The following is a 26,907-nucleotide window of genomic DNA, read 5'->3' as shown; positions in this document are numbered from 1 at the left end:
GCACTCCTTCCAGTGCCAGTATATCCTTTCTCAAGTAAGGAGACCAAAACTGTACACAGTATTCCAGGTGTGGCCTCACCAGCATCTTATACAGCTGCAACATAATCTCCCTGTTTTTAAACACCGTCCCTCTAGCAATGAAGGACAAAATTCCTTTTGCCTTCTTAATTACCTGCTGCACCTGCAAACCAACTCCTTGAGATTCCTGCACAAGGACACCCAGGTCCCTCTGCACAGCAGCTTGCTGCAATTTTTTACCATTTAAATAATAGTCCATTTTGCTGTTATTCCTACCAAAATGGATGACCTCACATTTACCAACATTGTTCTCCATCTGCCAGACTCTCGCCCACTCACTTAGATTATCTATATCCCTTTGCAGACTTTCAGCCTCCTCTGCACACTTTGCTCTTCCACCCATCTTGGTGTCATCTGCGAATTTTGACACACTGCACTTGGTCCCCAACTCCAAATCAAATGGGATGAAGGAGTACAATATTAAGGGAAAGACTCTTAGTACTGTAGAGGATCAGAAGGACCTTGGGGTCCAGGTCCATAGGACTCTAAAATCGGCCCCACAGGTGGAGGAGGTGGTTAAGAAGGCGTATGGTGTGCTGGCCTTTATCAATCGAGGAATTGAGTTTAGGAGTCCGGGGATAATGATGCAGCTATATAAGACCGTCGTCAGACCCCATTCGGAGTGCTGTGCTCAGTTCTGGTCGCCTCATTACAGGAAGGATGTGGAAAAGATTGAAAGGGTGCAGAGGAGATTTACAAGGATGTTGCCTGGATTGAGTGGCATGCCTTATGAGGATAGGCTGAGGGAGCTCGGTCTTTTCTCCTTGGAGAGACGTAGGATGAGAGGAGACCTAATAGAGGTATATAAGATGTTGAGAGGCATAGATTGGGTGGACTCTCAGAGGCTTTTTCCCAGGGTGGAAATGTCTGCTACGAGAGGGCGCAGGTTTAAGGTGCTGGGGGGTAGGTACAGGGGAAATGTTAGGGGGAAGTTTTTCACACACAGGGTGGTGGGCGAGTGGAATCGGCTGCCATCAGTGGTGGTGGGGGCAAACTCAATAAGCTCTTTTAAGAGACTCCTGGATGAGTACATGGGACTTAATAGGATGGAGGGTTATAGGTAGGCCTAAAGGATAGGGATATGTTCGGCACAACTTGTGGGGCCGAAGGGCCTGTTTTGTGCTGTAGTTTTTCTATGTTTCTAAATCATCTATGTAAATTGTAAACCATTGCGGTCCCAACACTGATCCCTGAGGCACACCCACTAGTCACTGATCGCCAACCAGAAAAATCTCCCATGATAAATGGATGTCAGTGCAGAGTCTAAAATGGTGTACATTACTCCAGCCGCGGTCTTAATAAAGTTTTGTGTAAATTTAACATTACATCTCGACTTAACTAATCTATACCACTTGCTGTAGAACCCAGTGAGACATTCGTTTTTTAATGGCTTCATTTGAGTTGAATTTGAACCCGAATATCTTTGCTGTTCCATCTCGTACACGTTCTCATTGCTAGTTTTCTTTAAGTCAAAATGCACCAATCTGTATACAGTGAGTTCCATCTGCTACTACTTTGCCCTTTGCACCTGGAGTTATTTGCTTTGATTTTTATTTTAGTATCAACTGTAGCTTTCAACATCACTTCCTCTGATCCTGTACGTGAATCATTGGTGTGAAGTTGGGAGAAAGGTTTCCAGAGCAGGACTCTGTGGTGATCTCCTACCTAGGTCCAACTATCCTTAATGAATATTCTTGTGTTCCTTTCCTTCTAACCAGTTCTTAATCCAACATGTTGTCCTTTCCCTGTTTCCATATCCCTTATAGTTTTTTAAAAATTCATTTTATTAGATGCAGACGTTGCTGGCTAGACCAGTGTTTATTGCCCATCCCTAGTTGCCTTCGAGAAGGTGATAGTGAGCTGCCATCTTGAACCATGCAGTCTGCAGTGTAGGTACACCCACAGTGCTGTACGGGAGGGTGTTCCAGGATTTTGACCAAGCGACAGTGAAAGAACGGTGATATATTTCCAAGTTAGGGTGGTGAGTGACCTGGAGGGGAACTTCCAGGTGTCCTGAGGTATCTGCTGCTCTTGTCCTTCTAGATGGTATTGATCGTGGATTTGGATGGCAGTTCTCCTTCCCTAAAGGGCTTTTTAGTTGACCAGGTGGGTTTTTGCAACCATCAGTGAAAGTTGTCTTGGTCACCATTACTGAAACGTTTTCAATTCCAGATTTATTATTTGAATTCAAATTCCACTGGCTGACGTGATGGGATTCGAAACCATTTTAGAATCGCAGAATCCCTACAGTGCAGAAGGAGGTCATTCAGCCCATCGAGTCTGCACCGACAATCATCCCGCCCAGGCCCTATCCCCGCAACCCCACGTATTTACTCTGCTAATCACCCTGACACTAAGGAACAATTTAGCATGGCCAAATCAACCTAACGCGCACATCTTTGGACTGTGGGACAAAACCGGAGCACCCGGAGGAAACCGACACAGACACAGGGAGAACATGTGAACTCCACACAGTCACTCAAGGCCCTCCTTCTCAGAGCATTAACCTGAGCCTCTAGTCCAGTGACAATAACACTGTCACCGTCACCTCCCTTTGGAGCTTAGTTGAGATTGCACAAATTTATTTCTGATCAGACTTTGACAGTCGGTGGAGAGAATCCAGATACAAAAGGTGAAGGAATAGAGTGTTTGTTAATCATAGAACACCAAGTCCTGCACTGAGTCACTGCTATTTATCAAATGAAGCAGGCATTTCACTTGTAATCAAAGTAAAATACTGCAGATGCTGGAAATCTGAAATAAAAGCAGAAAATGCTGGATAAACTCAGCAGGTCTGGCAGCATCTGTGGAAAGAGGAACACAGTTATCGTTTCGAGTCCAATGTTCTGCTGAAGGGTTATTTTAGACCCAAACGTTAACTCTTGTTTCTCTCCACAGGTGCTGTCAGACCAGTTGAGTTCACCCAGCATTTTCTGTTTTACTTGTCAAGCAGGTTCTGGAGTGCAAGCACAACATTTACAAAATGAATTGCTGTACCAATTGGGAAGTCTGAAAGGAACTCCTTTCTGGGTTCAGTCTGACTCTTGTGTTGTCTGGAATTATTCTGACTAATTTGTCTGCGGAATAATTGCCTCAAATTGCATCAGAGGTTGCTCAAGATGATTTATTTTCGACATAGCCGCCACAGTCCAGAATGATATTGAACATCCAGCTGTTTTTTTTAAAGAAACACAAGTAAGTACTTATGGAGATTCTGCACACAAGATGCAAAGAGCAGGTCTCCAATCTGAATGCAGTTCATTATGATGCATTCCTTTCTCAATGTGAGGAGGGTCAAGTGTTGTCCATTGTTACTTATTACTGACGTCACATTGAAATCTGAACTTTACACAGGCTGTAGTTTTATGGTTTGATTATTTTTAAGTAGAACCTTTTGGGTGATGTCACTGAGTCAAAGCTGTACACCTTCCTTGGATTCAGAGTTAAATATTTGCGTCTGTGTGTGTGTGTGAGATCTATTGCTATCAGGTTAGTAATCTGGTTTAGTGCATCATTCCATGCATGTGCATTATTCAGAGCTCCTGCTTTGTCTTTTATAGGAGACAAAAAGAAATGGGCTTCTAAATTATTATTGAGAAAAGCACAGGGGACAATCACGATTAGGTTTTGTGCCCATGGCATCTTAATGCTAATTATTTTTAAATGTTCTTGGAGTTAGGGATCATCTGGGGATGGGCAATAAATGCTGTGGAGATGCCGGCGTTGGACTGGGGTAAACACAGTAAGAAGTTTAACAACACCAGGTTAAAGTCCAACAGGTTTATTTGGTAGCAAAAGCCACACAAGCTTTCGAGGCTCTGAGCCCCTTCTTCAGGTGAGTGGGAATTCTGTTCACAAACAGAACTTATAAGACACAGACTCAATTTACATGAATAATGGTTGGAATGCGAATACTTACAACTAATCCAGTCTTTAAGAAACAAAACAATGGGAGTGGAGAGAGCATCAAGACAGGCTAAAAAGATGTGTATTGTCTCCAGACAAGACAGCCAGTGAAACTCTGCAGGTCCACGCAACTGTGGGAGTTACAAATAGTGTGACATAAATTCTGATTCTAGGATCGCATGATAAAGACTCAGGAGGAAAAAAGCAGAAATATTTATGTGAAATAGTGTGACATAAACCCAATATCCCGGTTGAGGCCGTCCTTGTGTGTGTGGAACCTGGCTATCAGTTTCTGCTCCGCGACTCTGCGCTGTCGTGTGTCGCGAAGGCCGCCTTGGAGAACGCTTACCCGAATATCAGAGGCCGAATGCCCGTGACCGCTGAAGTGCTCCCCAACAGGAAGAGAACAGTCTTGCCTGGTGATTGTCGAGCGGTGTTCATTCATCCGTTGTCGCAGCGTCTGCATAGTTTCCCCAATGTACCATGCCTCGGGACATCCTTTCTTGCAGCGTATCAGGTAGACAACGTTGGCCGAGTTGCAAGAGTATGTACCGTGTACCTGGTGGATGGTGTTCTCACGTGAGATGGTGGCATCTGTGTCGATGATCCGGCACGTCTTGCAGAGGTTGCTGTGGCAGGGTTGTGTGGTGTCTTGGTCACTGTTCTCCTGAAGGCTGGGTAGTTTGCTGCGGACAATGGTCTGTTTGAGGTTGTGCGGTTGTTTGAAGGCAAGAAGTGGGGGTGTGGGGATGGCCTTGGCGAGATGTTCGTCTTCATCAATGACATGTTGAAGGCTCCGGAGGAGATGCCGTAGCTTCTCCGCTCCGGGGAAGTACTGGACAACGAAGGGTACTCTGTCCACTGTGTCCCGTGTTTGTCTTCTGAGGAGGTCGGTGCGGTTTTTCGCTGTGGCGCGTTGGAACTGTTGATCAATGAGTCTAGCGCCATATTGAGAAAGCTTGTGTGGCTTTTGCTACCAAATAAACCTGTTGGACTTTAACCTGGTGTTGTTAAACTTCTTACAATAAATGCTGGCCAGCCAGCGACGCCCATGTTCCACCATTGGATAAAAAAAGCTACCTTCCTTAAAGAATTAAAAAAATATTTTCAGAGTTGATCCAGTGTAGTTATTATTGGTGCTTTGACTTCAGATTATCACAGCTTGGAGGAAGGACCTGTTGATTACTTGGTCTAAACACAGTATGATACATGGATAGTGGCAACTAATGTCCAGACAGAAGCAAATATAACCAATTTCAAATATAAGATCAGAAGAGAAATTCCACAAAGGTTTGTAAGAACTCATGTATACGTAGCTACTGAGAAAGGTAAACAGCCGATATCAGCAGGAAGTAACATAGTTAGTTACTTTCCTGCAGCTGATGAGGATTTCCGTTCCAGTTTTTAGTAGTTATTTGGTTTCTGCACCCCTGATGCCTCCACTCCATTGAATACTGCAAACAATTGAATGTTCAATCAATCCCCATCTTATTTACGTCAGCTGAGTAATGCCTTCATGTTGGACAGTAAGTACAAGTTCAAGCTGATTACTCTTGCCTTTTATATTTGCAACCCAACTGTTGAATAGTGAAGATACTCTATTGGCTTTGTTACTTCCTCATTGAGTTGGCACTAAGCGTTATTTTCTGCTAAAAGTAGCATGGTATGGTTTTGAAACCTCTGAGCTTTGGGAAGCACAGTGGTTAGCACTGCTGCCTCACAGCACCAGTGACCCCGGGTTCAATTCCAGCCTTGGATCACTGTCTGCATGGAGTTTGCACATTCTCCCTGTGTTTGCGCGGGTTTGCTCCAGGTGCTCCTGTTTCCTCCCACACTCCAAAGATCTGCGGGTTAGGTGGATTGGCCATGCTGAATTGCTCCTTCACGTCCAAAGACGTGTAGGTTAGGGGGATTAGTGGGGCAAATACATGGGGCTACGTGATAGCGCCTGGGTGGGATGATCTGTTGGAAAGCCGGTACAGACTTGATGGGCTGAATGGCCTCTTTCTGCACTGTTGGGATTCTAAATATAATTTATAAAAGTATAATAATAAAAACACAAACCATGCTAAGAAGGGCAGATTAATTTCTGGTTGCTGGAATGGAGTTTATTCTTACAGGACTGCCCTAGCTTGAGGAATGATTTGAAAATATTTTTGTGCGAGGTCTTCCCACATATTTTGTTTGCACTGAACCATAGCTAACAGTCTTTAAAGTAATTTGGCTCTTTAGTACTAAATAGACATTCTTGAGTGCAGTTTTCATATCTGATAAAATTAGAATTTGAGAGGCAGAATAGCGCAATGCCATCGACAGAAGATCCATGACCTGTGCTATGGTCCATGACCCGGTCCCAGTACATGGAGTGAACATGTATCTTGTTAACTGATCAGATTGGACAATTGTTGATGAGCAGCGTAGTCTAAAACCAGGAGTATCAGTTTGAATACTTCAATTCAAGATACAGAAAGGCAAATAGAGAGGGAAAGAAAGATGGGATTAAGATAAAAAGATAAGACAAAGAAAAAGTGACAAAATCAATTCCGTATTTTATAAAAAAATCTCCCAACAATTAAAATCTGAAGGATTACAATTCCCAATTTGTCGAAGTTAATTTTCAACTAGAGAGGTTGGTATTAATTGAGAGCTCTTTAAAAAAACACTACTTCCATTGGAATGAGACGAGGCTATTGAGTATCAATCACCTAAGGACTCCAACTTCACGTGGTTCCATATATTTCAATGCAGAATCTCTAGAGAGATTCTTGTAGTGAAGCTTCAGAAGGAGTGAGGTGGCTCGTTCGCTTCCCCAGTTCCCAAATTGAATTGCAAGTGTGCTGTCACCACAAGTTGCTATCCGATTTGTGTGTTAATTACTGAATGCTGATAACCTTTTTCTTGTTCCTACAGCAAAATCTGACTATTGCCTCTATTAAAAATAATTTCATTTTTAATTCTGGTACAGCGTTGCTTTGAGAATCGTTCTTCATGAGGAAAAGAGAAATTTTCACACTACTCTTGTTCAGTTTGTTGTCGAACATTTAATTGTCTGAAATACCCTAGATGCTAAGATGGTGCTTCATTGAGACATACAGGTGATTGATGCGGATATCACCAATTCTTCACTGAAGCATTTTCTGGCACGTTGAAATGTGGAAACAACCAACAGCTTGGATGTTGATTTCAGTGGGTCTGTAATTGCCATTTAATTTCAAGTTCAGCACCCATTTTATCTGATTATGCCTCTGAAGAACTGCAGGATTTTTTCCAACATCAAGCGCACCCATATAGGAGCAAGGTGCAACTCAATTTATTATTTTATTTGTTGGAGAATAATTGACTGAAGTGACTTTTTAATCCAGTGGTACATCATGAAAGGACCTGCGTAAGTATAATAACTCATCTTTTTTTCAACCTTCTTCCATTAGGTGGCAATAAAACTGGGAATAAAGCTATGAAGTGGCTCATTGAAAGAGGTGACAGAAGCTGATTGAGAAAGCATTAACCTTGTCCAATTTGTAAACCTTTAAAGGGTTCACTTAAACACCATGGCCCACAGTGTGAACTTTTACCTCGATGCAGATGATACTATCACAGGAATTAGGTGAGTAATTTATTCTTCTGGAGAGTTACTACCTGCTCCACGAGAAATTGCAGGACCGCCCCCACCCTTTTTTAAATGGTTCCTTTTTAGATATTGTAATGAATATAAATGGGACTGTAATTCCCAACCAATGTTCAGTTGTGAATAATTTGGATCAAAGGGAAGACTACTTTCCTTAAAATAGATCGTTATTAATCAGATAAGAGGGGGGAATTCTGTCTGCTAGACCCCAAGCCCTTTGGTCTCGACGTGTTGAGGGTAACAGTATGTCACAGCAGTTAGACATTCTCTGCAGACAAATGATATTTTGACATTAATTGCTTTAAACTCTATTCACAGTTTTTTAAATTTGTTTTCTTTGTAAGAACTGGGATTAATTAATTGAATGTGTCTGTTGATCTTGTAGTCTTTTAATGAATGATCCTTGAACGTTTGCACGCCATGTTGGTTCTCAGTCCTCCTCCCCACCCTTCCCTCGTCTGCCCAAATAAGAAGTGCAGACTTGAACTGTAAGTATGGCACTGTCTTGGCAGAGAAGAAAGCTTGTCCACTGGGGGATCCCTATGCTGTTTACGTTCCACAAACAAATGCTTTGTAGTGTTCTTATTTTATTGTGGTCAGTGCTTCTCCGATCTTTCAGGTCAAAAACGTGAATGCATTTTTGCTTCATTGAATTTTGGAATTTTTGATTTTTGTACTTGAATTTTGGCGAGGATGGAATTACAGCTTGTTTTGACTGTCCTGGAAATGACAATTACAATGTTCTTGGCTCATGCTTGCGTGAAAGAGGACGTGTACTATGCTTGCAATATTCATACCAACAAATAACTTTCCAACAAGGAGTTGGATTATTTTTTTGTCTACATTTTGGCTTAAAATTGGGTTGTTTTAAGAAATTTACCACCCTCGGAATGACTTCTGGAACTGCATGCTGAGGAAATGGTTTTGATTCTTCAATGTGTGTGTGAAGTGTGTAAGAATCCAGGCCACTTGATGCGAAGCAGCTGTATTGGAGAAATAATTAGCTATAAATATAATTTAACTAAGGCACTCCCGATGAAAACAAGTCTAGACGAGCACCAAAGGTGGCAGTCGGCATCCTTTTTGTGGTTCTATTGGAAAGCTTGCCATCTGCTGCTTGAATGAGTTATCACTGTCTGGCAGACTGACCTCTCGAAGGCGAGTCTGGATTTTATAGACAGAGCAATCCAAAACCTATTTTTGGCATAGAATCCATACAGTGCAGAAGGAGGCCATTCGGCCCATCAAGTCTGCAGGATAGATCATAGAATCATAGAAACCCTACAGTGCAGAAAGAGGCCATTTGGCCCATCGAGTCTGCACTGACCACAATCCCACCCAGGCCCTACTCCCTTATCCCTACATATTTTATCCACTAATTCATGCATCTCAGGATATTAAGGGGCAATTTTAGCATGGCCAATCAACCTAACCCGCACATCTTTTGGACTGTGGGAGGAAACCGGAGCACCCAGAGGAGACCCACGCAGACACGAGGAGAATGTGCAAACTCCACACAGACAGTGACCCAAGCCGGGAATCGAACCCAGGACCCTGGAGCTGTGAAGCAGCAGTGTTAACCACTGTGCTACCATGCCGCCCATAACAACAATCCCACCCAGGGCCTATCCCCGTAATCCACATATTTATCCCACTAATCCCTCTAACCTACGCATCTCAGGACACTAAGGGGCAATTTAGCATAGTGAATGCACCTAACCCGCACATCTTTGGACTGTGGGAGGAAACCGGAGAACCCGGAGGAAACCCACGTAGCACGGGGAGAATGTGCAAACTCCACACAGACAGTCACCCAAGCCGGGAATCGAACCTGGGTCCCTGGTGCTATGAGGCAATAGTGTTAGTCACTGCATTCTAGTGAAAACTGTATTTAACCTGCTGCCAGATTCAACTATGTGACAAAGTTCCTGAACAGGAGCATCAGTAATTCTGAGAAATATGTGAACTGACGAGAATTTCGTAGCTGCCCCCCACATTCAAAGAGTGCTTGTGTGGTTTTCTTTAGAAAAGGAGTTCTGCAAGGAAATTCAACCAACTGAATTGGTTTATCTGTTAGCCATTTCATAAAATGGTTCCAAGTTGTCTTATTTGGACTGCCTCCAATAATTCTCACTTAAAGCTTGCTTCTGTTAAAACTCATAAATGTGCGTTTGGCACATTAGTCCATTATGATAATGCCTGGTTTTATCGATACTCATTTTATAAACCACAGGAGGCAATACTTAAAAACTCCTAAGCATGTATTATGAATCCATAAATGTGTCCAAGATTTGTCCAAGCCATGATGTTCCGGATTACTTCACAAACAAATCTCACATATCCAATTTTCTGCTTTTGGGCATGAGAAGACCTGCTGTTTCTTAAGGAGAAATGATTAAACATTCTTATTATTTTGAGAATCCAAGAGGGGTGGTTCTTCCAATGAAAAATGTTTTTTTTTCCTCCAGTGACTGTGATCCTGCTTCTCCGGTTTCCTGCTTTGAAGAAGATATTGTCCACCATTCCTTTGCTGATCTTATCTCTGAACAGAGTGCTGCAGCATCTGAATTGTCAGTGATGATTGAGCTGGAGGATCAGTCGGGTGCAGGGATAGGTAACGAGATTCAGAAAATTTCAATGTTGTTTGTGTATTATAAAGCAATAATTTCCTCTTTCTTGTATGTATTCACAAGCCGAATGATTATAATTAGAGTTGCGTTCTACTGCTTTTGCAATGAACACTTATTTTGTATATAGTCCAGATTTGCTCCATTAAGAACTTGAATTTACATAGCACCTTTTATTATGGAAATGTGTGTGCTTCACATGGATGTAATCATGGAAAATTACTTACTGAGCCAAAGTAGTGGATATTCGGAGAGATGACTAACATTTTGACCAACGAGGTGGATTTTAAGGAGGGTCTTAAAGGAGGATTGGGAGGTTCAGAGGGGTTTCCGCAAATAATTCCTGGAGGAGAATTCCAGCAATTCCATCTGACTCCTCAGTCTGATGTTGTGGTTTCTTTATTCTTTCATGGGATGTGGATGTCTCAGGCTGGGCCAGCATTTATTGCCCATCCCTAATTGCCCTTGGGGGGGCATTTAAGGACTCAACCACATTACCGTGGATCTCTAGTCTCATGTAGGCCACACCAGGTAAGGACAGCAGATTTCCTTCCCTAAAAGGCATTAGTGAATCAGATGAGTTTTTCCATAGAATCTCTACAGTGCAGAAGGAGGCCATTCAGCCCATCCAGTGTGCACCAACTCTCCAAAAGAGCGTCTTGCCCAGGCCCACCACCCTGCCCTATCCCCGTAACCCCACGCATTTACTAAGGCTAATCCGCCTAACACACACACCTTGGGACACTAAGGGGCAATTTAGCATGGCCAATTCACCCAACCTGCCCATCTTTGGGCTGTGGGAGGAAACCGGAACACCCAGAGGAAACCCACGCAGACATGGGGAGAATGTGCAAACTTCACACAGACAGTCACCCAAGGCTGGAATCTTACCCGGGTCCCTGGTGTTGAGGTAGCAGTGCTAACCACTGTGCCACCGTGCCATCAATTGACAATGGTTTCATTGTCATCATTGGATATTTAATTACAGATTTATTTTATTCAATTCAAATTTCACCATCTGCCATGGTGGGATTTGAACCTGTGTCCCCAGAGCATTACATTGGGTCTGTGGAATACTAGTCCAGTGCCAATACCACAATGGCACTGCCTCCCCTAAAATGGGGCAAAGGAATGGATGGATGCTCAAGTTGCCAGAGTCCAAGAAATAGTGAACTCTTGGAGAGTTGGAGGGCTAGAGGATGTTTTGGAGAACAGGGGAAGACCAGGTCATGAAAAGATTTTAATATGAAGATTGAAATTGTACATTTGAGACACGGGGCCTGAGAATTAATGCAAATCAGCAATGACAACAGTGATGGGTGAACCCAATAGGCAACAAGTCAAATAGCTTTTAATACTATAGAGAGGATGGGAGTCCAATCTCCAGGGTATTGTAATAGACAAGGTTTGAGCTGACAATGGGCTAAGACGTAGATGGAAGTAGGCAATATTGGAGGTGGAAATATGTGATGTTTGTGACACATACATTGTGATGGAGAGAATGTGGAAGTTACAAAAGAAAATAAAACAAGTGCTGATTATGTTGACTGCTGCAAATGATTTGTGTTCCGATTTTGTTCAGAAAATGTAGGTTATATCAGATCACCTCCTCGTGCACAATGCATGCCCAGTGATGACTATGATGCAGCTACCTTGAGGGTGCTCTCCTTCATGCCCAGCAGAACTATAGGTGATGTTTAATATTTTTTATTGTACTTGTTTATTTGCATGAACTATATTCTGTATCACTTCATATAAATACACATGGTAAAGTAAAGTTTATTTATTAGTCACAAGTAAGCCTTACATTAACATTGCAATAAAGTTACTGTGAAATTCCCCTAGTCGCCACATTCCAGCGCCTGTTCGGGTCAATGCACCGAACCAGCACGTCTTTCAGACTGTGGGAGGAAACCAGAGCACCCGGAGGAAACCCACGCAGACACGGGGAGAACGTGCAGACTCCACACAGACAACGACCCAAGCCAGGAATTGAACCCAGGTCCCTGGTGCTGTGAGGCAGCAGTGTTAACCACTGTGCCACATGGGTGGAAGGTGCCGCAAGGTGCAATATTTCTTTGTGCTTCCATCACACCACCAATGCCAATAGAATATGACTGGCACATTGACTTTTTTTGAATTAGGAAGAACATTGTATTTTTCTCGACTATTGTATTAATGATGCTTTCCATGTCCCCTCATATCCTCCATTGTCGCCTTATATCCCACATGCCCTTCCATGTACCTTCAATAACCACTCACCCAGTATTTGCTATGCACAGACCTCTGGAGCCATGTTATAGCAATAAGATGTATTTGAAATGAATGTGGGGGGGAAAAAAAAGTTTAAAAAGAAAAAAAAATCTAATACAACTGTCACGCGAAAGCATGACTATTCGTACAGAAAATAAAACTCCAGACCCAATGAAAAAATCTTAAATCTCTCAAGTAGTCATTCAGTTGTTTAAAAAAAGTATTCAGTAACCACGTTAAAGACAGATATTACATAATAACCTCTTGAAGCTGTAATCAAATTCACCTTTCTGAGATGTGTGGTTTGAAGCTTTTGGAACTCGGCAAAATAGCCATAATAGGCTCAGTTGTCAAAACAAACTATTACAGCTCCAAACAATAGAGCCTGTTAAAACCTGGAAAAATAGATGGCTTGGTTTTTTTTTCTAAACCACACCGGATGACCTGTCAATTAAAGCTGTCCAGGATGGCTGTTTTTTGTCAATCAAAGCTGTCCAGGATGGCTGTTTGTTTTCCTAAGTGAAAGCTGCAGACCAATTGTTTTCCAAATTTAAACCACTGTGGACATTTGTGTCACTTCAAATCATGACACAAGAGTTCCCAAGCATTGTTTTCTTCAGATTTGAATACAAAATAGCACTTTTCCAAATGGGAAAAGTACTCTAACACATCTCACAACTTAAATAATACTGATCAATGTCAACTTACTTTTGCAGAACATGGCCCTATGATCAATCACTGAAGTAGTCCTATGATCAATTACTGCACTAAAAGAAAATCTAACTTCTAAGACAGCATCTAATAACGTCATCTGAAATTAACAATTACACGTCAGAATATTTACAACCCATCGGCAAGCTTCCCCCGATGTTCATGAACTCTCAAACAAAGCAGGTTTTCCGAAGTCTTTCAAAATCACCTGCCCCCATTTCAACAAAATTAATGGGGAAAAGGGCAATTCGATTTTCCCTGAGGGCTGTCAGTGGCGACCCTGATGTTCGAGGGCATGCACGCAGGGTTGTGACCCAACTCTTAACTCAAACCTCTTCCTGCCAATGGGATGATCATGTTGGCCCATCTTTAGATGTGAAATTTAAATGTGCTGTAAAATATACAAAAATTTTGGGAATTCCTGACCACATTTCTGACTCCAGGGGAGGTCAGGAAAATCCAGCCTCTGGTTCCAGCGTTTTACTCTTCAGAACCAATTCTGAGGTCAATTATACGCGCACTTCAGAGATTTCACCTTGCTAATTAAAAAAAAAAGGAAGCAAAAGAAAAGGTTGCCATATTTATAATTCATCGCACTTCTTAAAAAAGATCTCGACTTGAATCATCTGGCAGTAAAAAGTGGAGAAAATTCATAGACAAGAGGCCAAATTTTGAATGTTTTGATTCAGATCTCCACCCAGGAGAAACGTACTAGTTCCTGGTGGTGAGAGTACACAATGCCAACTTTGTACTTCTACAAATACCTCAGTAAATCATCGGAAATTCAAAAATGATACAGTTAACACTGTAAGAAGTGGCTTTTTGAGGTTGGTATACAGAGAAAAGAAGACTGATCACACCCCCACTTGGATTCTTCCCCAGTCATTGTACTGAAAAGAAATGACCTGAAATGAAAAAAATATACAAAAACACATTTGTTATAGAATTCATCTCCACCCCCACTTTGCTTTATAGATAGCCGGGACCACAACACTTTTTTTTTGGTGGAGGGAAGGAGTGTGGTTCAGGCTGTCTTAACAAAAACTCTACCATCTCTCTTACCCCTCAGACCAAGACCAGAGTGTGTGAGCCAGAAGGCTATGAGGAATTAGTACAAATGTTTGCTTATCAAGGCTAATGTTCTTATTTTGCAAAGCCAATGAAAGCACCAGGACAATGTTAGCAACTGGATTTCATGTCACTGCAGGTCGTTCCCGAGGCGCAGTTATCTCCGAGTACTGTAACCGCACACTAAGATTACGGAGAAAAAGGACACGGCCTGCTCTGAGCGACATGACTCGATCAATGAGACCCAGCATCCGAGATGTAGCTGCATTGGATGAGAATTGTGAAGAAGAAGTAGGCAAGTATGAGTGCAAGAGTGAAGTTGTACGGAGATTATAGAAGAAATCTTGATTTGAGTGATACAGTATACTAATTTTGTTGTGCAAATTGTACCTCATTCCGTCCCTCAACCTTGATTTTCTACCAATCTTGAGAATGGTATTTTCTACCACGAAGGTAGATTTAATTATACCCTCAAGGCAAATGACATTTTCTATTATTAAATTCTCTGTCTCATCCTGTATATACCTGCAGAATCTTTTCCTTTTTTGGTTACTTTTGACTCTCATCTGTGTTCTCATGTATTTTTTTTTTTAACCATTCTTTGCTGGTTTCTAAAATTTTCTCAAACTTCTGCTCTACCACTAATCTTTGCTATATTGTATATCTTTCCTTTCAATTTGATTCTGTACTGAACATCCATAGGTGGGAAGGTCAGGGCCTTTCATGCGTTGGTGCAGACTCTATGGGCCAAAGGATCTCTTCTGCGATGTAGTATTCTGTGATCCCCAGTCAGTCACCAATGGGGCATCCTTGCCATTGAGCCTTTTGCCCTCAATGGGATTTATCTTTGTTGAGAATTATGAACTATCTTCTTAATTAATGCCAATGCTTATCTTACCCACTTGTTACATGGTGGTACAGCGCTCTCGGAGAATAATTCATATTTTGGTAGTAGCACACAGATGATTGGATCAAATTTGGCGCACAATGGGCCTATCCAAGGAGTGGCAATCACCACTGGATTGCCACTCCGCTCTTTTTTTTAACACAGCACTGGAGCTGGGCCACCTCAGAAGCATGAAGTGTCCCTGAGTCCTTCCTCATAGTGCAGGATCATCAGGGAAGCCACCTTTTCCTGGCACTAGCTGCCGGATTCTGCTAAGTCTTCATTCACTAATGCGTTGAAAAGCTCTGGGACATTTAAGTACCTTTGCAGTGCGTTAGTTTTTGAGTGTGAGTGAGGTTACATTGGTAGGGCGACATCTGGGTGGTGTGGCAGCAGGAAGTAGGATGGTAGGTGACAGGGTGATGAGGTTGAGTTGGATTTGGTCAGGATTGCAAGTCGAAGGGTTAGGGGAGGGGTGCGTCGGGAGGTGAGATGTGTAGTCTTTTCAGGGATGTACCCAGCAGTTAGAAATTTTTTTTCTGTCTAACGTTTCCTGAGTAACTCTCCAGTTAAATAAGCTGGAACTACCCTAGGTCTCTAACTTTAATTCAGCATTGGAGACTTTTCAGTGTTTTCCAGACACGTGAGAATTGACCATTGGAAGTCCAAACTTAATGCACAATCCAGAGGTCCCAGAGCACATCTTGCGGGGTACTCCTGGACTAGGACCATCTGGAGGTTGGAAGTTCTGAGCCATGCTGTCCTATTTTAATTTTGGTTGTGGCAGAGCAGTGTGACGCAAGTTTGTGTCTCCAGTGTGAAATTTTAAACCTGGCTGCATCACCGACAAGAGGCTGGGTGTGACTCCAAAGAAAGGGAGGGTAAATGAGAAGGAAGACAAATTGCCCTGATTTGCTGCTGCTGTTCACTTTTCAGTTACGCACATGACAGCAATGACTATCTGCCAAGTGTGTTATTTATCTTGTCCTTTAGCCAGGGAGACATACTCAGCTCAAAGTATGTGTAGAAAAGAGGAGTGATGGGAACAATGGAAATGATCAGAAAAAATGTAGGTACCAAGAGTAATTGCCTTTGCTTTTTCTTGACTTTTAAACAACAACCTGCTGCACAAAGGGTGGTCTGTTAGACTCTAAAAGAACAAAGCAACAATATGATTATTGAGCTATCAGCCTTATGTTCTTGCTGTCCAATAAGCCTCTTCATTTATGAAAAATGTGAAGGAGCGCCATTGTAGTTAGAATAAAGAGATCCTTTAGGTTTCACTTGGCAAAGCAGCATTTGTGATCCTAAAATCTCTGACTGTGTTGAAACATTGTACTTCCTCACGGCTTTTCTCTTGTTTTGTTTTAAAAGCTTCGTCAGGGATTTTGTCATCTGTTTCTTGTTTTTTCTGCCCAAAGAAATGTCCTATTATATAATGTTGATCTTGGCACCTTTGATAATTGGTGCAACAATGTGCTAGTATCATTTATATTTATGGTTCACTTTCATGAAAGAGCAAAGTGGTTCATAGAATTTACAGCTGTCTTTCCCTTTTTAAAAAAAAATAAAGTTCAGAATTACGTCAAAATGATTAACAGTTGCTCAAAGCTAATCTCTTTAGACATGCTCAGCTGTCTATTTATAATTGTGGCAATTAGAAAATCAAAGACATCTGAATTTGACTCCTCTGAAGGTCCCAAATTCAGATTGGTTGCCTTGCATTACTCTGGAACGCAATATTGAATTCATAGAATCCATAGAATCCCTACAGTGCAGAAGGAGGCCATTCGGCCTATCGAGCCTGCACCAAGTACAATCTCACCCAGGCCCCATTCTTTAACCCCCTGTATTTACCCTGATAATTCCCTTGACACTGAAGGACAATTTAGCGTGACCAATCCACCTAGCCCGCACGTCTTTCAGACTGTGGGAGGAAGCCAGAGCACCCGGAGGAAACCCACGCAGACACGGGGAGAATGTGCAAACTCCACACAGACACTGACCCGAGGCTGGATTTGAACCTGAGTTCCTGGCGCTGTGAGGCAGCAGTGCCAACCACTGTGCAGCAATCTTGCAAAAGCGAAGCCTGATATAACCCAATTTAATTTTTTGCCATCTCTTAAAATAAGACCCTCGTTCACTTGGCTTGGCGAAATGATTTTTTCACTTCAAAACTCAGTATTCAATGATGTGGTTTCTCAATGGAATAAAAATAAGCATTTTTTCTGACAGAGTTCCCAGAGAGAGAAATACGTTTTGTCCCCAAGTGTTATCATTATGCAGGAAGGCCCCAGTATCATTTGTTGTGAGCCCATTCCTCCACCAAACTCTGAACACTGAGAATTTGTAAACTAATGTTCAGCAGTTGTGTTTGAGAAGAATTGCAATATATCTTTTAAAAGCAGGAAAACACTTTAATTCCTCAGAATTGAGGATTTTCCATGTCTTGGATTGGTATGTATTGATTGCTGTGTTGCTGCAAAAAGTCCAAGAAATGGCTGTGTCACGTTTGATTCTATATTCCAGAAAAGAAAAAATTATTGGCTGAGTTGCAGCAATTGACAGGGAGTGAATGCACTAAGACATTGCGGAATATGCCACTGAACCTCTCTATGAAACGGGAACTCAGGTCAGATGGATAATTTGATGTGCCGTACTAAACTGGTGTACTTTTCCTGTCTCTATTCTTTTATTTATACTGTTTCAGTCAACAGAAGAAAGCTATGACAAAACCTGTGTCTAATTTTATTTTGGTTACTGTTTCTTTAAGTTTAGTGCATGGGTGGTTTTCACATGGGTGCTTTTTAAGATTTTTAAAAGAAGTATATAATTCAGATTCCTATGTCAACCGTACTTGGATGTGATGTTGCAAAGCTTATTGGGTGCAAACTTGAGGGAGGAATAGTTTAGACTTTAACAGTGCTGCGTGATTGATTCAGTTTTTCTTCAAGAGTTCCTTATTACATTTGGTGGTCACGTATTCAAAATTGAGGAAGACCCAGTAATATAAGAAGTGCAAATCTGCTGGATGCTGGAATCTATTTGAAATTTTGTTTAGATTCGGATTCCAAAGTTGTTTGACAAAGGTCCCGTTTAATGCTCCAGAACCATAATCTTTTTCTTATTTTATCATCTCCCAGAAGATAAATTTTGTACATATATAATATTGTACATATATAATATTGCATCACTTGTATTTTTTGATAGTTTAATACATCTATTTAATACTTTAAGCTTAAAACAGTGTATATTGTGAAACTGCATTATTTGTTAAAAACGAAAGAAACATTGTATAAGCTAAGTCTTAAATCTGATATGCTTTCAAGTACAGTGATGCGTGTCACTCCCATTAACAATTTTATTGTACTATGGGGGGTAAGCATATTCACCGTCTGTAACAGTAAAACAATGTAATGTAGGGGTATAACAATAACATTGTCTCATCACCTAACTTGGACATTCAACTCTTTTGCATGTGTTTTCCAGTCTTTTCAAAGTCAGAGCTAGGAAACGTTTGCTAAGATGTAGTCAGATATGAATTCACGCACTGCTTTATTCTACAGCAAGTACAGCACAACAGTATCGGTCTCACTTAGTTCACTCTTGACACAGCAAAGCAAAATAAGGAACAAGTTAAATTCTTCTATCAGTCGTTTGTGGTTAGTACTGCTGTCTCACAGCTCCAGGGACCCTGGCTCAATTCCGGTCTTGGGTGACTGTCTGTGTGGGGTTTGCTCCTTCTCCCCGTGTCCACGTGGGTTTCCCCTGGGTTCTGCGGTTTCCTCCCACAGTCCAAAGATGTGCACTTTAAGTGGATTGGCCATGCTAAATTTGTCCTTAGTGTCCCAAGATGTATAGGTTAGGGGGATTAGCAGGGTAAATACATGGGTAAGCCTGGGTAAGAGTCTGTGCAGACCTGATGAGTCGAATGGCCTTCTTCCGCACTGTCGGGACATTTATGATTCTATGATTTTACATGACTTAAAGTAATTTCTGACAACTTCCCCACATTTCAATCTGAGATTGGTGAAATGTTTTTCTTGTAACTTTGTTTAAAAACTGGATCATTGGTGCATGGCCCTTCTACTGCTTTGAGCTGCTATGCTCGGTGGCAGAAAGGTTGGCCTATGCTAGGCAGCTCTTATTGAATGCTCACGACTAGACACCTTCCAAGAGGGAGACCATGTGAGATCATTATTGATTATCAAGGCAGGTTAACAAATTGTGTATTGTTTTCAAGTTGATGAGGAAACCACTTCATTTTCCTAACTGACCTCCCATGAGCCGAATGGCCACCTCCTGCAATGTGGGATTCTATGATTCATTTCTGTCTTTTCAAAAAATGTTTAAAATAAAACATTCAAATGTAAAATTTTTCACCCCCAAATACCCCAAGAAAAATGATCTAAATTCTCCCAACATGACTCAGATTTGAGATCAATTTTTTTAAAAATTGATTCCCAGGAAGTGGGCATCGCTGGCTAGGCCCAGCATTTATTGCCCATCCCTAATTTCCCTTGAGAAGCTGGTGGTGAGCTGCCTTTTTGAACTGCTGCAATTCCTGTGGTGTAGGTACACCCATTTTGCTGTTAGGGAGGGAGTTCCAGGATTTGACTCAGCGACAGCGAAGGAGCAGCGATTATATTTCCAAGTCAGGATGGTGAGTGGTTTGGGGGGGGAACTTCCAGGCAATGGTTTTCCCATGTACCTGCTGCCCTTGTGTTTCTCGATGGTGGTGCTCGTGCATTTGGACGATGCGTTGTAAGTTCCTGCAGTGCACATTGCTGCCATTGTGTCAATGATGGAGGGAGTGGATGTTTGTGGGTGGGGTGCCCATGAAGAGGGCAGCTTTGTCCCAGATGGTTGAACATCTTGAGTGTTGTTGGAGCTGCACTCATCCACGCAAAGGGAGGGAATAGCCATCACACTTCTGATCTGTGCCTTGTAAATGGTGGACAAGCTTTGGGGCGTCAGGAGGTGGGTTACTTTCCTCAGGCGGTGAGCTACTCGCCACAGGATCACTAACTTCTGATTTGCTCTTGTAGCAACATATTTATATGGCTAGTCCATTCAGGTTCTGGTCAATGGTAACCCCCAGAATGTTGACAGTTGAGAATTCAGCCATGGTAATGCCCTTGAATGTCAAAGGGTGATGGTTAGATTCTCTCTTGTTGGAGATGGTCATTATCTAGCACTTGCATGGTGTGAATGTTATCTTCCATTTGCCAGCCCAAGCCTGGATATTGTCCAAGTCTTTCTGGATTTGGACACGGACTGCTTAGTATCTAAGGAGATCATGAACGTGCTCAACATTGTGCAATTATCAGCGAACATCCCCACTTCTGACCTTATGATGGAAGGAAGGTCATTGGCAAAGCTGCTGAAGATGGTTGGGCTGAAGCCACTACCTTGAGGAACTCCTGCAGTAATGTCCTGGAGCTGAGATTGCTCACCTCCAACAACCATTTTCTGGAAATAAAATTACCAGAAACGACTCCAGAATCTAGGCTGAAGCAAAAAGAAACAATTAGCCTTGAAAGGATTCCTGACAATTCTGCTAAAAAAGCATGTGAGGCGACATGAAGTACTTGCTTATATAAAGTATGCTTAATCATAATACAATTCAACTCCAAAAGGAAACGATTTCTTAGGCAAAATCCCAAACTGTCAATACCTGTACACCTCCAGGACAGGGTACAAGAAAATGAGGGGAGTGATTTAAATGCAATTGAAGCCTTCTCCTGGTCCATCCCGAACTATTAATCTTTCAGCCACATTATAAAAAGCTAATAATGTTGGAAGAGCAAAAAGGCGCAAAATGGTTTTAAACTTCAATATGAGGAATCAGCTTGTCTTTAAGATTTATTTATATTAACTTAATGGACTGGGTGGCACAGTGATTAGCACTGCTACCTCGCAGCGCCAGGGACCTGGGTTCAATTCTAGCCTTGGTTCACTATCTGTTCGGAGTTTGCACTTCCTCCCCGTGTTTGCGTGGGTTTCCTCCGGGTGCTCTGGTTCCTCCCACAGTCCAAAGATGTGTGGGTTAGGTTGATTGGCCATGCTAAATTGTCCCTTAGTGTCAGGGGGATTAGCAGGGTAAATATGGGTAGAATAGGGCCTGGGTAGGATGGGCCAAATGGCGGCCTCCAGTACTGCGGGGATTCTATTCTATGACTGTCCTCAAAGAAACTTCAGGCACAAATCTTGGTTTTATTTTTTTTTAAACTTTATTATTAATACATTAAAAAATTGACATTAAAATCTAATCAATGCGTGGTATATGCACATATTATGATTGATTTAACAAAATAGAATGCATCTTCTGAGTTCACAAAAGACTGAACCTTTTGGAAATCAACGGTCTACTTTAGGTTAACCCCAAGATTCCAGTTATGTAATCACTGTTGACTCTGGCTTGTTGGGAAGATCATAGAAGAGAATCATAGAAGCCCAACAGTGCAGAAGGAGGCCATTCAGCCCATTTGAGTCTGCACCGCCTCTCCAATGGAGGATCCCACCCAGGCCCTTGCCCACAACCCCAAGTATTTACCCTGTTAATCCCCCTAACCTACACGTCTTGGAACACTAAGGGGCAATTTAGCATGGCCAATCCACCTAACCTGCACATCTTTGGACTGTGGGAAGAAACTGGAGTACCCAGAGGAAACCCACGCAGAAACAGGGAGAACATGTAATCTCCGCACAGTCACCAAAGGCCAGAACTGAACCTGGGTCCCTGGCACTGTGAGGCAGCAGTGCTAACCACTGTAGCACTGTGCTGCCCCAGGTATTTAAAGGTATTCGTAGTGTAATGTGGCTTTCCTTTGTAGACATGTCCTCCGCTTCACGGATAATCTGTAAGCACACACAGGCATGAAACTGTGAGATAGCAAAATGTCAAGAAGGTACTAGGTGGAATGTCACCACCAGAAAAGCAAAGGTGATGTTGGAGCAGTGACTATTTCCACTCTGCAAGCCACCTAGTTTTTAAAAAGATGTAGAAATGTGGTTACTTTTCAACTAGTTCCTACAAACATTCCATGATTGTTTGACACACCCTTTCCTTTCTCTGGATCCACACTTACTGTATGCAGGTGTTCAAATGACCCAGGGTTGATCTGGACTCATTGTGTTAAGAAATGCCTTCATTTTAAAATTCTCCTCTTTTATTTTCAAATCTTTCCATGGCATACCCTGTGGCCTGCCCCTCAATCTCTGCTATCTCCTCTTGAGGTATCAGTGTTGCTCCAGTTCTGGTCTCTTAAGCATCCTCCATTCTAATCTCTCCAGCATTGGTGACTGTGCTTTCAGCCTCAAGCTTTGGAATTCCCTCTAAACCCTCTCCCTCTCTCTACCTCACTTTTCTTCCTTTTAAGACACTCCAGTAAAAATCTATCTTTTTGACCATGCTTTTGGTCATCTGTCCTTGTATCTCACTATGCAGCTCATTGTCGAATTTTGTTTGGAAACCCTCCTGCAAATCATCTTTGGATGCTTTACGTTCTCCCCGTGTCTGCATGGGTTTCCTCCGGGTGCTCTGGATTCCTCCCACAGAGTGAAAGACGTACTGGTTAGGCGCATTGACCCGAACAGGCGCCGGAGTGTGGCGACTAGGGGAATTTCACAGTCACTTCATTGCGGTGTTAATGTAAGCTTTAAACCTTAAAACTTTAAAAACTTTTTACTGTGTTAAAGGTACGAACCTTTATGGTCATGGTGATCCATCCTCTCACTGTATGGCCCTTTACAATGTGTCCTTTTAAAAATCCTCTTCCTTCAGACATAGAAAATAGAAGCAGGAGGAGACCATTCGGCCCTTCGAGCCTGCTCCGCCATTCATTTTGATCATAGCTGATCATATTCAATATCCTGATCCTGCCTTCCCCCCCATATCCATTGATCCCTTTAGCCACAAGGGCAATATCTAATTTCTTCTTGAACTGGAACTGGTTTAGTTTTGGGCCTTCATTTATCAGATGAATTTTCAGTTTAATGCTGGTAGGTCAATTGTACTGTCAAAAAGAAATGCTCATCATCCTCAGAACTACTCACCACATTAAGAATTTTCTCTGCTCAGCATATAGCATTCCGACAGGCTCTTAAGAACCAAATTTTTAATGCTTTAACAGAATGTAAGAATCAATAGAATATTGTCTTCCGTGTTGCTTCTGCAGTCTTAGCTTGGACTCTGATTTCATGTAACTAAGTTAGGTTTGAATTCGTGTTCAAGCTGCAAATGTTCTATGTAAAAACAGTGTGCAGTTCTGGTCACCACGTGACAGGAAGGATGTGATTGCTAGAAAGGGTGCAGAGGAGATTCACCAGAATGTTGCCTAGGCTGGAACGTTTCAGCTATGAAGAGAGGCTGGTTAGGCTGGAGTTGTTTTCCTTAGAGCAGAGAACATAGAACATAGAACATAGAACATTACAGCGCAGAACAGGCCCTTCGGCCCACGATGTTGCACCGACCAGTTAAAAAAAAAAACTGTGACCCTCCAACCTAAACCAATTTCTTTTCGTCCATGAACCTATCTACGGATCTCTTAAACGCCCCCAAACTAGGCGCATTTACTACTGATGCTGGCAGGGCATTCCAATCCCTCACCACCCTCTGGGTAAAGAACCTACCCCTGACATCGGTTCTATAACTACCCCCCCTCAATTTAAAGCCATGCCCCCTCGTGCTGGATTTCTCCATCAGAGGAAAAAGGCTATCACTATCCACCCTATCTAAACCTCTAATCATCTTATATGTTTCAATAAGATCCCCTCTTAGCCGCCGCCTTTCCAGCGAAAACAATCCCAAATCCCTCAGCCTCTCCTCATAGGATCTCCCCTCCATACCAGGCAACATCCTGGTAAACCTCCTCTGCACCCTCTCCAAAGCCTCCACATCCTTCCTGTAATGTGGGGACCAGAACTGCACACAGTACTCCAAGTGCGGCCGCACCAGAGTTGTGTACAGTTGCAACATAACGCTACGACTCCTAAATTCAATCCCCCTACCAATAAACGCCAAGACACCATATGCCTTCTTAACAACCTTATCTACTTGATTCCCAACTTTCAGGGATCTATGCACACATACACCTAGATCCCTCTGCTCCTCCACACTATTCAAAGTCCTCCCGTTAGCCCTATACTCAACACATCTGTTATTCCTACCAAAGTGAATTACCTCACACTTCTCCGCATTAAACTCCATCCGCCACCTCTCGGCCCAACTTTGCAACCTGTCTAAGTCTTCCTGCAAACTACGACACCCTTCCTCACTGTCTACCACACCACCGACTTTGGTGTCATCAGCAAATTTGCTAATCCACCCAACTATACCCTCATCCAGATCATTAATAAATATTACAAACAGCAGTGGCCCCAAAACAGATCCCTGAGGTACACCACTTGTAACCGCACTCCATGATGAATATTTACTATCAACCACCACCCTCTGTTTCCTATCCGCTAGCCAATTCCTGATCCAATTTCCTAGATCACCCCCAATCCCATACATCTGCATTTTCTGCAGAAGCCTACCATGGTGAACCTTATCAAACGCCTTACTAAAATCCATATATACCACGTCCACTGCCTTGCCCCCATCCACCTCCTTGGTCACTTTCTCAAAAAACTCAATAAGGTTAGTAAGGCACGACCTACCTGCCACAAAACCATGCTGACTATCACCTATCAATTCATTACTCTCCAAATAACTATAAATCCTATCCCTTATAATTTTTTCCAACATCTTGCCGACAACAGAAGTGAGACTCACCGGTCTATAATTCCCGGGGAAGTCTCTGTTCCCCTTCTTAAACAATGGGACAACATTCGCTAACCTCCAATCTTCTGGTACTATACCAGAGGCCAACGACGACCTGAAGATCAGAGCCAGAGGCTCTGCAATCACTTCTCTTGCCTCCCAGAGAATCCTTGGATAAATCCCATCCGGACCAGGGGATTTATCTATTTTCAGACCCTCCAGAATATCCTGCACATCCTCCTTATCAACTGTAATACTGTCTATTCTACTCCCTTGCAACCCAGTGTCCTCCTCAGCTATATTCATGTCCCCTTGCGTGAACACCGAAGAGAAATATTGGTTCAATGCTTCACCAATCTCCTCCGGTTCCACACATAACTTCCCTCTGCCATCTATAACTGGCCCTAAACTTGCCCTAACCAACCTTCTGTTCTTGACATACCTATAGAACGCCTTAGGATTCTCTTTAACCCTATCCGCCAAAGTCTTCTCATGTCCCCTTTTAGCCCTTCTAAGCTCGCTCTTCAACTCCCTCTTAGCCAATCTAAAGCTTTCTAGTGCACTACCCGAGTGCTCACGTCTCATCCGAACATAAGCCTCCTTTTTCTTTTTAACCAACAAAGAAACTTTTTTGGTGCACCACGGTTCCCTAGCCCTACCAATTCCTCCTTGCCTGACAGGGACATACCTATCACAGACTCGCAGTAGCTGCTCCTTGAAAAAACTCCACATGTCGGACGTTCCCAGTCCCTGTAATCTCCTAGTCCAACCTATGTTTCCTAATTCTCTCCTAATAGCCTCATAATTACCCTTCCCCCAGCTAAAACCACTGGCCCGAGGTTCATGCCTATCCCTTTCCATCACTAAGGCTGAGGGGGGACCTGATTGAGATGTACAAAGGACGTTGATAGGACGAAACATACATTTCCACTTGGTAAAGGGGTCAATAATCAGGGGGTATAGATTTAAGGTAAGGGGCAGGAGATTTAGAGGGGATTTGAGGAAACCCTTTTTCATCCAGAGGGGGGGTGGGAATCTGGAACTCACCGCCTGAGTGAGTGGTAGAGGTGGGAACCCTCAACATTTAAGAAGTATTTAGATGAGTACTTGAAATGCCATAGCATACAAGGCTATGGACAAAAGTGCTGGAAAATGCAATTAGAATAGATAGGTGCTGGATGGCCATTGCAGACAATGGGCAAAGAGTCTCTTTCTGTGCTGTAAAACACTTACGACTTTATAAGTTTCGATAATTTGACCCAATTCATAATGTCTGTGGATGTACAGCAAAAAACAAGTCTCAAATTGTCTCCAACAGAAATTCTTTCATAAATTGCACTTATCACTGACAAGATCAGTGGTGGCATGGTGGCACAGTGGTTAGCACTGCTGCCTCACAGTTCCATGGACCCAGGTTCAATTCCGGCTTGGGTGACTGTCTGTGTGAAGGTTGCACATTCTCCCTGTGTCTGTGTGGGTTTCCTCCGGGTGCTCCGGTTTCCTTCCACTGTCCAAAGACGTGCAGGTTAGGTGGATTGGACATGGCAAATTGTCCGCTGTGTCCCAAGATGTGTAAATTTGGGGGATTAGCATGGTAAATATGTGGGGTTACATGGATAGGGCCTGGATGGAATGCTCTGTCAGGGAGTCCATGCAGGCTAGATGGGCCAAATGGCCTCTGTAGGGATTCTATGATAATGTGCATGTGACTTTGTGGTTTTGATACAGGCACGGAGATATTTCTAGCTATGCAAAAGCACATAATTATTACTGGCGAGGGAAGTGTAAAAATATACAGTGTATTGGGATTGTTTGGATGCTGGAACATGCTTCAGGGTCAGTGTAACTATAACATTGCTCTGTACCCGAGAGTGACTGATGTAAACTCTGGTGACAAATTGAATCAAATGTCCCACTTACCTGCACCGATCTCCTGCCTTCCAAAGTGCCGAGCAGCTGAAGCCAGGCTGACTAATGTCCAAAAAAG

General features: G+C 42.7%; 1 protein-coding gene across 2 annotated transcripts in view; it reads left to right on the top strand.

Moving 5' to 3' along the window:
- The window catches only part of tmc6b (transmembrane channel-like 6b), a 105,615-nt gene that overhangs the window by 44,422 nt on the left and 34,286 nt on the right, over nt 1–26,907 (top strand). For both annotated transcript variants that reach the window (XM_078225637.1, XM_078225638.1), the window contains 5 exons: nt 7,413–7,588; nt 10,078–10,223; nt 11,819–11,926; nt 14,408–14,563; nt 17,684–17,786. In XM_078225637.1, coding sequence (XP_078081763.1) covers nt 7,533–7,588; nt 10,078–10,223; nt 11,819–11,926; nt 14,408–14,563; nt 17,684–17,786 — 569 coding nt within the window. In that variant the 5' untranslated portion in view covers nt 7,413–7,532. The remainder of the gene's footprint in view (nt 1–7,412; nt 7,589–10,077; nt 10,224–11,818; nt 11,927–14,407; nt 14,564–17,683; nt 17,787–26,907) is intronic.

The sequence above is a fragment of the Mustelus asterias genome, chromosome 12, assembly GCF_964213995.1.
Source record: "Mustelus asterias chromosome 12, sMusAst1.hap1.1, whole genome shotgun sequence".
Classification (NCBI taxonomy): Eukaryota; Metazoa; Chordata; class Chondrichthyes; order Carcharhiniformes; family Triakidae; genus Mustelus; species Mustelus asterias.
The sequence above is the reverse complement of the archived record's forward strand: the minus strand, read 5'-3'. Positions and strand labels throughout refer to the sequence as shown.